At 41.7% G+C, this 14,002-nt stretch overlaps 1 protein-coding gene across 9 annotated transcripts in view; it reads right to left on the bottom strand.

The window, feature by feature from the left end:
- Positions 1-624: 624 nt before the first annotated feature.
- The window catches only part of ADAT3 (adenosine deaminase tRNA specific 3), a 100,454-nt gene continuing 87,076 nt past the window's right edge, over positions 625-14,002 (bottom strand). For all 9 annotated transcript variants that reach the window (XM_056531105.1, XM_056531102.1, XM_056531106.1 and 6 more), the window contains one exon: positions 625-2,148. In XM_056531105.1, coding sequence (XP_056387080.1) covers positions 980-2,140 — 1,161 coding nt within the window. In that variant the 5' untranslated portion in view covers positions 2,141-2,148 and the 3' untranslated portion in view covers positions 625-979. The remainder of the gene's footprint in view (positions 2,149-14,002) is intronic.

Below are 14,002 nucleotides of genomic sequence, written 5' to 3'. Positions count from 1 at the left end.
GCTTGCTTCTAGATAGAAAGGTACCTCCCCCTCCTTCCCAAGTTATCGGGTCACATGACCCGGATTCAGGGGAATGATTGGAAGCACACCTTCACCTACCTGTATATAGTCACAGTCTAAGGTTTGGTTAACATGGCTGGAGGAAGCACGATCACCGTGCGAAACGAAGCTTGGTCGCCATCCTGTGTCCCCCCACTACCCTCTTCCCATGTAACATATTTGTAAGTATGAAATAAAAGAAGATTTATTCAGCTGGTTGCGGTGAGTTGACGATTATTTTCCTGCTTCTTTGAAACGCAGAGCATTTTATGCCCACATATGGGGTATTTCTGTACTCAGGAGAAATTGTGTTACAGATTTTTTTTCCCCTTTTACCTCTTATGAAAATGAAAAGTATGGGGCAACTCCAGCATGTTAGTGTAAATAATTATTTTTAATTTTTTTACTCTAATAGGCCTTTTTATAAGGGGTAAAAGGAGAAAAAGCCCCCCAACAGTTGTAGTGCAATTGCTCCAGAGTACAGAAATACTCCATAAGTGGCCCTAAACAGTTTCCTTGAAATACGACAGAGCTCCAGAGTGAGAGAGTGACCACAGTGACAATAACACATACTCACCATGTGAACACAGGCAAGAGAGACTCTTTATTTGAAATCTTTATACAGATTGTTGTATAGTATTGGTGCAAAATATAAAAAAAAATTAAAATATATGTGTATAAATCTGGTATATTAAAGCAACTATTTTTAATCTTTCTAATTAAAAGTGAAGTTTTATAAGGTTTATTTTGAAAACATAACATTAACACACATGTAGACATATAGTATCAAATCCCCTCCCCCTGATTAACCCATACACTTTCCTTTCATCCATCTCCTCCCCTCCTTGGTTGAACTTGTGTCTTGGTTGGTACGTGTCTTTTTTTTTGAGCAGTACTGACTATGTAGCTATCTAATAACCTCTCAAAATTTCTTAACATGTCAAATCTCATCACCACAGATCAAAGAACGGCAATCATCTTCCAAAACCCCTCGATATACAAGGAACCTGTGGTTGAGCCCAGGGCTGCAATGGATGCGGTAGTAAGTTCCTAAAGCACCACCGGGGGAACTGCATCCATAGTAAACACAAGACACACGGGAATGAAGAAGAGCCATGGAACACATAACACATGGCTCGTGAGTAACATACACCTCATACCCTGTGCATAAATATGGAACCTCAGTTCCTCCATTCTTTTCCTTTAAATGTTTTCTTTTTTTTTTTTCATCTACTTTTGGTTTCACTCCTATTGCAGTTCCTTCATGTAGTTTATCTACATCTTTCATGCTAGAAATTTGAACATATGCTCCTTCAACTTGTTGGCGAGCAACTAAGTCTATCACTACCATGCAGGCATGAAGTAATGGAGCTCCTTTGACTCCAGTCTGATCAGTTCCAATTGTTAAAACTTTGCCACTCTCTTGGTCCACTATAACTGCTCCAACACCTTTCCCACCTCTAGACTGATTCTGCTGTGCTGCTTCTAGGGCCCTATGCATGTTATTTTCAATACGTAACCTTTCTTGCTCAGGAACACCTTTACCACTACTGCCCTCCTCCAAATATATAGTCTTGGCTTTGGCATGGTAGGTGCAGGGCCAAATGCTTCCCCAAGCTTGCTGCTCCTTTTGGTCTCTTGCTGCCCTTGATGGAACTGACACAATCAATGCCTTACCTAAGCCATTGATGTCAATGCAACCACTTTGCAAAATGTCATTAACCTGTAAATTAATTTCTGATTTGGAATCAGTTTTTTTTGATCGATTATCACTTTCTTTGGAAACATCAACAATATTTTCTAACAGGTTAATTTGATCCTCAGGTGTGACAGGACGAAGCAAAATCTCTAAGCGAGAATTGCAGGTACGCACTCTTTTCAAATGCCGCAAGACATCAGAAAGTGGGTATTGCAAGCACAATGCCTGAGATAATCGGGAGATTTGTTTTTTGTCAGTGATTGTAGCAGCAAAGAAAGTAGACAACGGTGGAATGATGTGTCCAGGCTTGTACTCTTTGAGCTCTTGTTCCTTGTCCAAAGATAATACAGGGATGAGTGACCAAGAAGAGGAAGACGTGTGGTCATCTGCAGAGGGAGTCATTGTAGAAGCTAATTGTTGAAGAAAAAAAAAATGTGTGTAAAAATAAGAGTCATGAATCAATTCTTTTAAAAATAAAGGAAGAAATGTCTGACCATTTTTGCATTAAATTGAATTTGCTAAAAGTATGCATATTTATTTATATAAATATTTAAATGGACACTGTCATTAAACATGATTTTAAATATTTGATTCCTTATGCCAAATAAATAACTTTTGTAATTTGCTTCCAACGTTTTAGGTTAGTTTTTCTGCTGTATACTACTAGCCAGGGGTCTCCCTTCTTGGCCGGAACACATTCAGTCTGGTCAAAATCTCAGATTTTGGTCTCCTGCTTGTAATGGCAAGAGACCAAACTCAGGAGGTGTTTCTCTGCACTGAGCTTGAATGACAGCACAGAGCCTCATTGAAAGCTGTACTGATTGAAAGCTGCACTGATTGAAAGCTGCAAAGAGCCTCACTGAAAGATACACAGACTGAAAGCTGGTGTACAGAGCTTGAGGTCTTCTGTTCATCAGAGCGCTATAATAATGTGAGGGTGTAAGTGGGCCCCCAGCAGGCTTTAGTGATGTCATGCCTGCTGGGAAACTCCCACTTTCTCCTGCTGGGAGATTTCCCTATGTGAGCAAGAAGAAAGGTAAGATAGAGCTTTTTAAAGCTCATATTTTTTTTTTATTTTTTTTTTAAAGGTGGGAGGGGTGTAAGGGAACATAGCCTGAGTTAGTTTAGAAGATTTTATTTGGTGACAAGTACTCTTTAATTTCACACTATTAAAATAATAAAATAAACACGCCTGTGTGAAGAATAGTAGGTCTCATTGAGCTGCAGGCAGCACAACAGAGCAAGTCTCCAACAGAGCAGGTGATTTTAAATGGGAGTTTAAGCACTGAACCATGCTAAAAGGAAAAAAAAAAAAAGTGTGACCAATTTTTTTGTGTGTTTTCCCTATTCTCCTTGAAGTCAATGGGAGTGGAGTTTGGGGCAGTTACTCCATGCTGATTTTTGCATCTAAAGCAGCACATTTATGCCGGTATATACAAACCCTAAGGTTATGTCCATGTGAAGGGAAGCGTCATATGATCATATTTTTATTGATCTCTCATATTAACCCAAGCCCTTTAAAAGGCCTTCACATGAATGTCTATAGAAATCTCCAAAGGAATGTTGTACAAACAGGAAGATTTCTTACATCACTTTGGGCATGTTATAAAACGAGATAGTGAACTGGCTTCTTTCATCTGTTAACCCTCTGTGAATTAGGGTATCTATTATAATGGCCATTAGCATATTTTGTGATGTGCCCACCTAACCTGCCGCATGCAGGTATTATGGTAGGTTTGGGATATCTGGCCAGACCATAAAGAGGCCAAAGCACAAAGGGCATGGTCTACAAACACACTCTGTATGTGCCCACCAAACCTGTGCTGGTGCCTGGGGATATCTGGCCAGGTAGGAGGGTCTGAGGACATTCTCCTAAGTTAGCTATATAAACCAAGCTTAGGTAAAGGGGACAGGCAGCAACTCCATTAGGGAGCGACTTTAAGAGGTGGTGAGGGCCCAGGCCTGAAAGGAAAAAAAAAAAAAAAAGAGCAAGAAAAAGGGGGAAAGAGAGACCATCACCAGACTGCTGCCCTGCCTCATCTTCTTGCACCAGGATCCCAACACACTGATAATCTGCTAAATATAATCCTGGGCACCATCCCTGCAACTTCTTCGCCACCCTCGGGATCAGTGGCGGCGACAGGAGCAGCAGGATAGGCGGCATCAGCGGTGGTGGTCCCAGCGGAAGGATAGAGCAGGAGGTGAGGCCTGTTCACTTCCTGCTGTTGCTTAGCAACAACTCGCAGCATGAACAGCCAAAGGGCATGCTGGGAGTTGTAGTTTTGCAACAGCTGGAGGCACTTTTTTTTCTATGAAAAAGTGTGCAGCCAGCTGTTGCATAACTACAACTCCCAGCATGCAGAGACTACCAAAGAGCATGCTGAGAGTTGTAGCAGTGTGCCTCCAGCTGTTGTAAAACTACAACTGCCAGCATGCCCTTCGACTGTGAATGCATGCTGATTGTTGCAGTTTTGCAACAGCTGGAGACACATTAGTTGTGAAACTGAGTTTGTTACCTAACTCAGTGTTTTGCAACCAGTGTGCCTCCAGCTATTGCAATAATACAACTCCAAGAATGCACTGAGAGACTGTACATGCTGGGAGTTCTAGTTTTGCAACAGCTGCAACGGCTGGAGTTAAGTGACAAACTCTGTGTTTTGCAACCAATGTGCCTCCAGCTTTTTCTCCTTTTACCCCTTGTAAAATTTTAAAAACTGGGTCTACAAGAACATGCGTAAAAAATGAAGATTTTGAATTTTCTCCTTTACCTTGCTGCTATTCCTGTGAAACACCCGTTAACACACTTTCTGAATATCATTTTGAATATTAGGAGGGGTGCAGTTTTTATAATGGGGTCATTTATGGGGTATTTCTAATATGAAGACACCCTCAAATCCACTTCGAAACTGAATTGGTCCCTGAAAAATTCAGATTTTGAAAATTTTGTGAAAAATTGCTACTGAACTTTGAAGCCCTCTGATGTCTTCCAAAAGTACAAACATGTCAACTTTATGATGAAAATAAAGTAGACATATCGTATATGTGAATCAATATATAATTTATTTGGGATATTAATTTTCTTTACAAGCAGAGAGTTTCAAAGTTAGAAAAATGCTAAATTTTCATGAAATTTGGGGAAGAAAGGATGCAAGTAACGACGAAAATTTACCACTGTTTTTTCGTGACATATTCTACTTGAACAATCTCTGAATCAAAACAATCTGTAAAAGCATCCCAGAGTTATTAATGCTTAATGTGTGTGGTCAGAATTGCAAAAAAGGGCTCAGTCCTTAAAGGGGTACTCCCGAGGAAAAAACTTTTATTTATTTACTAGCTGAGTACCTGGAGTTGCCCGGTTTTTCCTTCCTAATCCTTGTTGGGAAGGAAAATAAACAAAAGGAGGAAGCTTTTGACTTCATATCTATCTTGACCTCCTATCTCGACCTCCCATCCCGTCCTCATATCCTGACCTGTAATATGTCTACCAGGTATTGAAATATCTCCAGCCGTACAGAAGTTATGTGAGAACATACATTTCCCATTGATTTGCATGGGACTTTAAATAAAAACCCTGACCCTCATAAATGGGGGTAGTTAAGGGTTAAATTAACTATCCTATATTTTAAGTGGACATATAAGTAACATGTGACCAACTATTATCGAAGTATCTCCAGCCGTTTGAAAGTTATGCAGTAACATATATTTTCCATAGACTTATATAGGACTTTAAACATAATCCCTGCCCCTGGTAAATGGGAGTGAGTAAGGGTTAAATTACCTATCCTATGTTTGTTGTTGACATATAAGTAACATGTGTGCCATGTTTCATGTTAATATCTTTAGCTGTTTGGAAGTTTTTGTGGAACATACATACATACACACACACACACACACACACGTTGAGTTATATATTATATATATATATATTTTTTTTTTTTATCAACTGGTGCCAGAAAGTTAAACAGATTTGAAAATCACTTGCATCTTCCAGTACTTTTTTTCCAGTACTTTTTAGGGGCTGTATACTTAAGAGAAATCCAAAAAAGGAATTCATTTCCTCTGATGTCATGACCACAGTGCTCTCTGCTGACCTCTGCTGTCCATTTTAGGAACGGTCCAGAACAGGAGAAAATCCCCATAGCAAACATATGCTGCTCTGGACAGTTCCTAAAATGGACAGCAGAGAGCACCGTGGTCATGACATCAGAGGATAAGCATTACTTTTTTAGATTTCTCTTTAGTATACAGCCCCTAATAAGTACTGGAAGGATTTAATAGAAGTGATTTTTCTAACTTTGAAACTCTCTGGCACCAGGTGATTTAAAACTAGAAAAATAATAGATAAATCGGGTATCTAATCACCTTTCATGTATAGTGCTCCAAGTCTCAAAAATGCACAAAGAAGGGGGAGTGAATAAAAACGTAACTTTTACTTGTTATCTACTAAAACACACAGAATAACGTGAGTGTATGTAGAAATAGATGTAGGTAAGAAATTACCTTACATTTGACGCAATATAGACAACTGTTAGAATCATAGATTACTTAATGCTCAAAATCATGTAGATAGAGTCACTATCTGAATCAATGCGTCTCCATATATAGCCCGACGCGTTTCTGACAAAAGTCAAATGTCTTCCTCAGGGGAATGAAGGGAGACAGTGACCCACATTAGATAATTTCATGTACTAAATAGCAGAAAGATTCATGAACTAAACACCCAGGTGGCTGATAGAGTAGCAACCTAGGTTTAAGTATTAATGTGCACAACAGTCTATTGGCACAATAAGCACTGAGTGAGCAGGAGTCGCCTCATAAGGTCCGGTCTGTAGACCTGTTTGGTATCTGAGTCCACGCTCGTCTGATGCACAAACCCGCAGTGGCGTAAATTAAAACATACACACACAACACATTTAAAAATAAAAAATAAAATTGTACAAAAATCTCCCACAAGCCCTCATTTACCATTTTATTAAACCCTTAACCCCTTAAGGACAATGGACGTACTCCTACGCCCCCGTTTCCGAGTCCTTAAGGACCGAGGACGTAGGAGTATGTCCTGTCCATTTCCGGCCCCCCGCCGGTAGCCGGAGGGGAGCCGGTGCCCGATGCCTGCTGAAATCGTTCAGCAGGCATAGCGGCATATCGCCCAGGGGGGTCATTATGAACCCCCCCACCCCCCATGTCGGCGATGGCAGCAGATCGCTGGACAATTCAGTCCAGCGATCTGCGGCGATTCTGGGTCAATCGGGTCTCTGGTGACCCGGAATTACTGGCTGATCGGGGCCGTCTCTGAACAGCCGTAGACAGCAGGGGTGAGGTGGCACTGGTGCCACCTCACGATCGCCCTGATTCGTTGGCCGGTTTACCGGCCGACCAATCAGGGCGCCTGCTGCGGGTGTCACTCCCGCAACCCGCTTCGCCCCTCTTCCGGAGGACGTGAGCGGGTGCGGGAAAAAGACCCCGGGTGCTGGGGACCCCGATCCCAACATTAACATTTCTTCCCCAGGAGCAGCGGCGGTGGCGAGGGACTGACCTGATGCGGCGTGGAGCAGCAGCAGGTGGTGAGTGCCAGCCTCCTGCTGTTGCTTAGCAACAGCTCCCAGCATGCAAAAAGGGCATGCTGGGAGCTGTAGTTATGCAACAGCAGGAGGCAGACCACCACAACTCCCAGCATTCCCTTATGGGCATGCTGGGACTTATGGTTTTGCAACAGCTGGAGGCACATTTTTTCTATGGAAAAGTGTACCTTCAGCTGTTGTATAACTACAACTCCCAGCCTCCCACAATCAGCTAAAGTGCATGCTGGGAGTTGTAGTGGTGCATCTGCTGGTTGCATAACTACAACTCCCAGCATGTCTGTTGGCTGTCGGTGTCTGCTGAGAGTTGTAGTTTTGCAACAGCTGAAGGCCCACTGAGTTAAGTAGCAAACCAGTGTGTCTCCAGCTGTTGCATAACTACAATCCCCAGCCAAAGTAGTATGCCTCCAGCTGTTGCATAACTACAAGACCCAGCATGCCCTTCCGCTGTCCGTACATGCTGGGGGTTGTAGCTTTTGCAACAGCTGGAGGCACACTGGTTGCAAAACACTGAGTTTGTTACCAAACTCAGTGTTTCACAACCAGTGTGCCTCCAGCTGTTGCAAAACTACAACTCCCAGCATGCACTGATAGACTGTACATGCTGGGAGTTGTAGTTTTTCAACAGCTGGATGTTCCCACCCCCCCAATGTGAACGTGCAGGGTACACTCCCATGGGCGGAGGTTTACAGTAAGTATCCGGCTGCAAGTTTGAGCTGCGGCAAATTTTCTGCCGCAGCTCAAACTGCCAGCGAGAAACTACTGTGAACCCCCGCCCATGTGACTGTACCCTAAAAACACTATACTACACTAACAAGAAATAAAATAAAAAGTAAAAAACACTACATATACACATACCCCTACACAACCCCCTCCCCTCCCCAATAAAAATGAAAAAAGTCTGGTACGCCACTGTTTCCAAAACGGAGCCTCCAGCTGTTGCAAAACAACTCCTCCCAGTATTGCCAGATAGCCACTGACTGTCCAGGCATGCAAAAGTCGTGAAACACCTGTAGGGTATTAAGGTTCACATTACCCCTTGTTACGTTCCCTGAGGGGTCTAGTTTCCAAAATGGTATGCCATGTGTTTTTTTTTTTGCTGTTCTGGCACCATAGGGGCTTCCTAAATGCGGCATGCCCCCAGAGCAAAATTTGCTTTCAAAAAGCCAAATGTGACTGCTCCTCTTCTGAGACCTGTAATGCGCCAGCAGAGCACTTTTCACCCCCATATGGGGTGTTTTCTGAATCGGGAGAAATTGGGCTTCAAATTTTATTTTATTTTTTTTTGGGGGGGGGGGGGGGGCGTATTTTCTGCTACTACTCTTTTTAAAAATGTAAAAATTTTGGGAAACCAAGCATTTTAGGTACAAATAAAAAAATTTTTTTACATATGCAAAAGTCGTGAAACACCTGTAGGGTATTAAGGTTCACATTACCCCTTGTTACGTTCCCCGAGGGGTCTAATTTCCAAAATGGTATGCCATGTGTTTTTTTTTTTTGCTGTTCTGGCACCATATAGGCATATGACGTATGTGCTTACTCGAGAGAAATTGGGTTTCAAATACAAGTAAAAATTTTCTCCTTTTTACCCCTTGCAAAAATGCAAAAATTGGGTCTACAAGAAAAAATGAAGATTTTGAATTTTCTCCTTCACTTTGCTGCTATTCCTGTGAAACACCTAAATGGTTAAAACGCTGACTAAATGTAATTTTGAATACTTTTGGGGGTGCAGTTTTTATAATGGGGTAATTTGTGGGGTATTTCTAATATGAAGACCCTTCAAATCCACTTCAAACCTTAACTGGTCCGTGAAAAAAAGCGAGTTTGAAAATTTTGTGAAACATTTCTAAATTGCTGCTGAACTTTGAAGCCCTCTGGTGTCTTCCAAAAGTAAAAACTCATAAATTTTATGATGCAAACATAAAGTAGACATATTGTATATGTGAACCAAAAAAATTTTTTTTTTGAATATCCATTTTCCTTACAAGCAGAGAGCTTTAAAGTTAGAAAAATGCAAAATTTTCATTTTTTTCATCAAATTTGGAGATTTTTAACCAAGAAATGATGCAAGTTACCATAAAATTTTACCACTAAGTTAAAGTAGAATATGTCACGAAAAAACAGTCTCGGAATCAGAATGATAACTAAAAGCATTCCAGAGTTATTAATGTTTAAAGTGACAGTGGTCAGATTTTCAAAAAACGCTCTGGTCCTTAAGGTGTAAAATGGCCTGGTCCTTAAGGGGTTAAGGACCAGTCCAATTTTATTTTTGCATTTTTGTTTTTTCCGTCTCGCCTTCTAAAAATCATAACTTATGTTTCCATCCACAGACCCATATGACGGCTTGTTTTGTGCCTCACCAATTGTACTTTGTAATTGCATGACTTATTTTGCCATAAAATGTACAGCGCAACCAAACAAACATAATTTACGAGGGAAAATTGAAAAGTAAAGCGCAATTTAGCAAATTTTGGAAGGTTTTGTTTTTACGCGACCAATTGTCCATTGTAATGCCATCACTCACTTTACCATAAAATGTATGGCGCAACCAAAAAAATACTATTTGTGTGGGGAAATTAAAAAGAAAACCGCAATTTTGCAAATTTTGGAAGGTTTTGTTTTCACGCCGTACAATTTATGGTAAAATGACATGTGTTTATTATTCTCTGGGTCAATACGATTAAAATTATACCCATGATAATACACTTTTCTATTACTGTTGCGCTTAAAAAAAAAAATCGCAAACTTTTTAATCAAATTAGTACGTTTAAAATCCCCCTATTTTGAAGACCTATAACTTTTTCATTTTTCCGTATAAGCGGTGGTATGAGGGCTCATTTTTTGCGCCGTGATCTGTACTTTTTATTAATACCATATTTGCTTATAAAAAACTTATTACATTTTTTATACATTTTTTGGGAATAAAATGTTATAAAAAAGCAGCTACCGTATTTATCGGCGTATAACACGCACTTTTTAGGCTAACATTTTTAGCCTAAAGTCTATGTGCTTGTTATACGCCGATACACCCCCAGGAAAGGCAGGGGGAGAGAGGCCGTCACTGCCCGCTTCTCTCCCCCTGCCTTTCCTGGGGTCTAGAGCCCTGCTGCCGGCCCTTCTCTCCCCCTGGCTATCGGCGCCGCTGCCCGTTCTGTCCCCCTGACATCGGTGTCGGCGCCGATAGCCAGGGGGAGAGAAGCGGCGCCGACAGCCAGGGGGAGAGAAAGGGCAGCGGCACCCATTGCCGGCGCCGCTGCCTTCCCCCATCCCCGGTGGCAAAATTACCTGGGTCGGGTCCGCGCTGCTGCAGGCCTCCGGCGTGCGTCCCCGGCGTCGTTGCTATGCGATGCACGGCGCGGCGCATGACGTCAGTGCGCCGCGCCGTGCATAGCAACGACGCAGGGGACGCGCGCCGGAGGCCTGCAGCAGCGCGGACCCGACCCAGGTAATTATGCCACCGGGGATGGGGGGAGGCAACGGGTGCCGCTGCCCCTTCTCTCCCCCTGGCTGTCGGCGCCGCTTCTCTCCCCCTGGCTATCGGCGCCGACACCGATAGTCAGGGGGACAGAACGATAGCAAGGGGGAGAGAAAGGCCGGCAGCAGGGCCCTAGACCCCAGGAAAGGCAGGGGGAGAGAAGCGGGCAGCGACGGCCACTCTCCCCCTGCCTTTCCTGGGGGTGTATGGGAGTATACACGCGCACACACGCACCCTCATTTTACCATGGATATTTGGGTAAAAAAACTTTTTTTACCCAAATATCCTTGGTAAAATGAGGGTGCGTGTTATAGGCCGGTGCGTGGTATACCCCGATAAATACGGTATTTTGGACTTTTTTTTTTTACGTTCACGCCGTTCACCGTACGGGATCATTTACATTTTATTTTAATAGTACAGATATTTACGCACGCGGCGATACCAAATATGTATATAAAAATTTTTATATTTTTTTTACACTTTTTGGGGGTAAAATAGGGAAAATGGGACAATTTACGTTTTTATTGGGGGAGGGGTTTTTTCATTATTTTTTACTTTTATTTTTACACTCTTATAGTCCCCATAGATTGCTAATGCTGTTCAGTGCTATGTTTAGGACACATCACTGATCAGCATTATCGGTCATTTTCTGCTTTGGTCCCAGAAGACAGCGGAGGCAGGTGAGGGGACCTCCGTCTGCCGTGCAGGATGATCGGATCGCCGTGGCAGCGCTGCAGGCCATCCGATCATCCTGTTAAGTGATCGCGATGCTGCAGATGCCGTGATCTGTATTGAGCACGGCGTCTGAGGGGTTAATGGCGGACATCCGCGGGATCGCGGGTGTCCGCCATTACCGGCGGGTCCCAGGCTGCGATCCACAGCCGGGACCTGCCGCGCATGATGCCGGCATCGCTCCGATGCCCGCGATTATGCTCAGGACGTAAATGTACGTCCTGGTGCGTTAAGTACCACATCACCAGGACGTACATTTACGTCCTGCGTCGTTAAGGGGTTAAATGATGCTCATGTTATATGCTTTTCTATAATTGTACAGCTTTAAAAAAAAAAATCTCAAACCATTTTAACAAAATTTGTATGTTTGAAATAGCCCTATTTTGAACACCTATAACTTTCTCATTTTTCCATATATGGGGCAGTATAAGGGCTAATATTTTGCGCCACGATCTTTAGTTTTTATCAGTACCACTTTTGCTTAGGTTTTACTTTTCTATAAAAAAAAATTTAATTTTTTTAAAATAAAATGTGAGAAAAGCAGCAATTTGGGACTTTTGAAAAAATGTTTACGTTTACGCCGCTCACCATATGGGATAATTAACAATATATTTTAATAGTTCAGACTTTTACACGCACGCGGCGATACCAAATATATCTATTTATTTTTACGCTTTTTTGGGGGGTAAAATGGAAAAAACGGCCGTTTTACTTTTTTTAATGGGGGGGGATTTTTCAAATTGTCACTTTTTACATATATTTTTTTAACACCTTAATAGTCCCTATAGGGACTTTTTGCTAATACTGTTCAGTGCTATGCAAAGGGCATAGCACTCATCAGTGTTATCGGTGATCTTCTGCTCTGGTCTGCTCATCACTATGACGTACATTTAGGTCCATTGTCGTTAATCCCTTAAAGACCAAGGACGTAAATGTATGTCCTGGTTTGGCGGTACTTTGGGTATATTTACCTCCTGTGTATGACCGCGAGCATCGGAAAGGTGCTCGCGTCATACACGGCAGAAGGGAACCCACTGGTAATGGGCGACATCCCGATCGCGCGGATGTCCGCCATTAACCCCTCAGATGCCGTGATCAATGCAGTATGAAGACAAAAAAACACAAGGATGCGCTCCATGGTGTGATATCATAGGGTGCAGGGTGTAAACTCACAATGTGAATTGTGCTTACCAAAGATGGTTGTACTCGATCCAAGTACAACAATGGATAATCATGAGGAAAGGTGACGATACCAGAGGTCTCTGCAGCCACTCCAAGCTTTGTGTAAATAGCACCAAATAAAAACTCCTCCAAATAACAGGAAGGTAAAGTCAGGCGCTGAGACCAGGATAAAAATTCAGGGTGTTTAATTACCCACAATGCAACGCGTTTCGCAGAAGATCCGCTTCTTCAGGCATCTTCAGATTATTGGTGCTATGTCCTATGCATAGCACTGAACAGTATTAGCAATCATTTGATTGCTAATATGGGGACATAAAAAGTGTAAAAAAAAAAAAAGTAAAAAATCCCCTCCCCCAATAAAAATTGTCAGTTTTTCCAATTTTACCCCCCCAAAAAGCATGCATTGTGGGTAATTAAACACCCTGAATTTTTATCCCGGTCTCAGCGCCTGACTTTACCTTCCTGTTATTTGGAGGAGTTTTTATTTGGTGCTATTTACACGAAGCTTGGAGTGGCTGCAGAGACCTCTGGTATCGTCACCTTTCCTCATGATTATCCATTGTTGTACTTGGATCGAGTAAAACCATCTTTGGTAAGCACAATGTCCGAACTATCAAAATATAATGTTAATGATCCTGTACGGTGAATGGCGTAAACGTTAAAAATAAAAATAAAAGTCCAAAAATGCTGCTTTTTTGTCGCATTTTATAAAAAAAAAAGTATAAAAAAATTATCTAAAAATTTTATATATGTAAATGTGGTATCGATAAAAAGTACAGATGGCGTCGCAAAAAATGAGCCCTCATAGCGCCCTATATACGGAAAAATTTAAAAGTTAAATGTGGTCAAAATAGGGCGATTTTAGATCACTGATTTTGTACAAAAAGTTTTAGATTTTTTTCAAGTAGAACAAAAATATAAAACTATCTAGCCATGGGTATCATTTTAATCGTATTGACCCACAAAATAAAGAACATGTAATTTTTACCGTAAAGTGTACAGCGTGAAAACAAAACCCTCCAAAATGTGCAAAATTGTGGTTTTCATTTAAATTTCCTCCCTAAAAAAAAAAAAATGTTTTTGCATTCGCCATACATTTTATGGTAAAATGAGAGGTTTCATTACAAAGTACAATAGTCACACAAAAAGCAAGCCCTTATATGAGTCTGTAGATGGAAATATAAAAAAGAGTTATGGATTTTAGAAGGCAAGGAAGAAAAAACGAAAATGCAAAAATAAAATTGGCCTGGTCCTTAAGGTTAAAATTCGGCTTGGTCCTTAACCCCTTAAGGACCA

The sequence above is a fragment of the Hyla sarda genome, chromosome 7 (genome assembly GCF_029499605.1).
Source record: "Hyla sarda isolate aHylSar1 chromosome 7, aHylSar1.hap1, whole genome shotgun sequence".
Classification (NCBI taxonomy): Eukaryota; Metazoa; Chordata; class Amphibia; order Anura; family Hylidae; genus Hyla; species Hyla sarda.
This window is presented reverse-complemented; position numbering and strand designations above follow the sequence as displayed.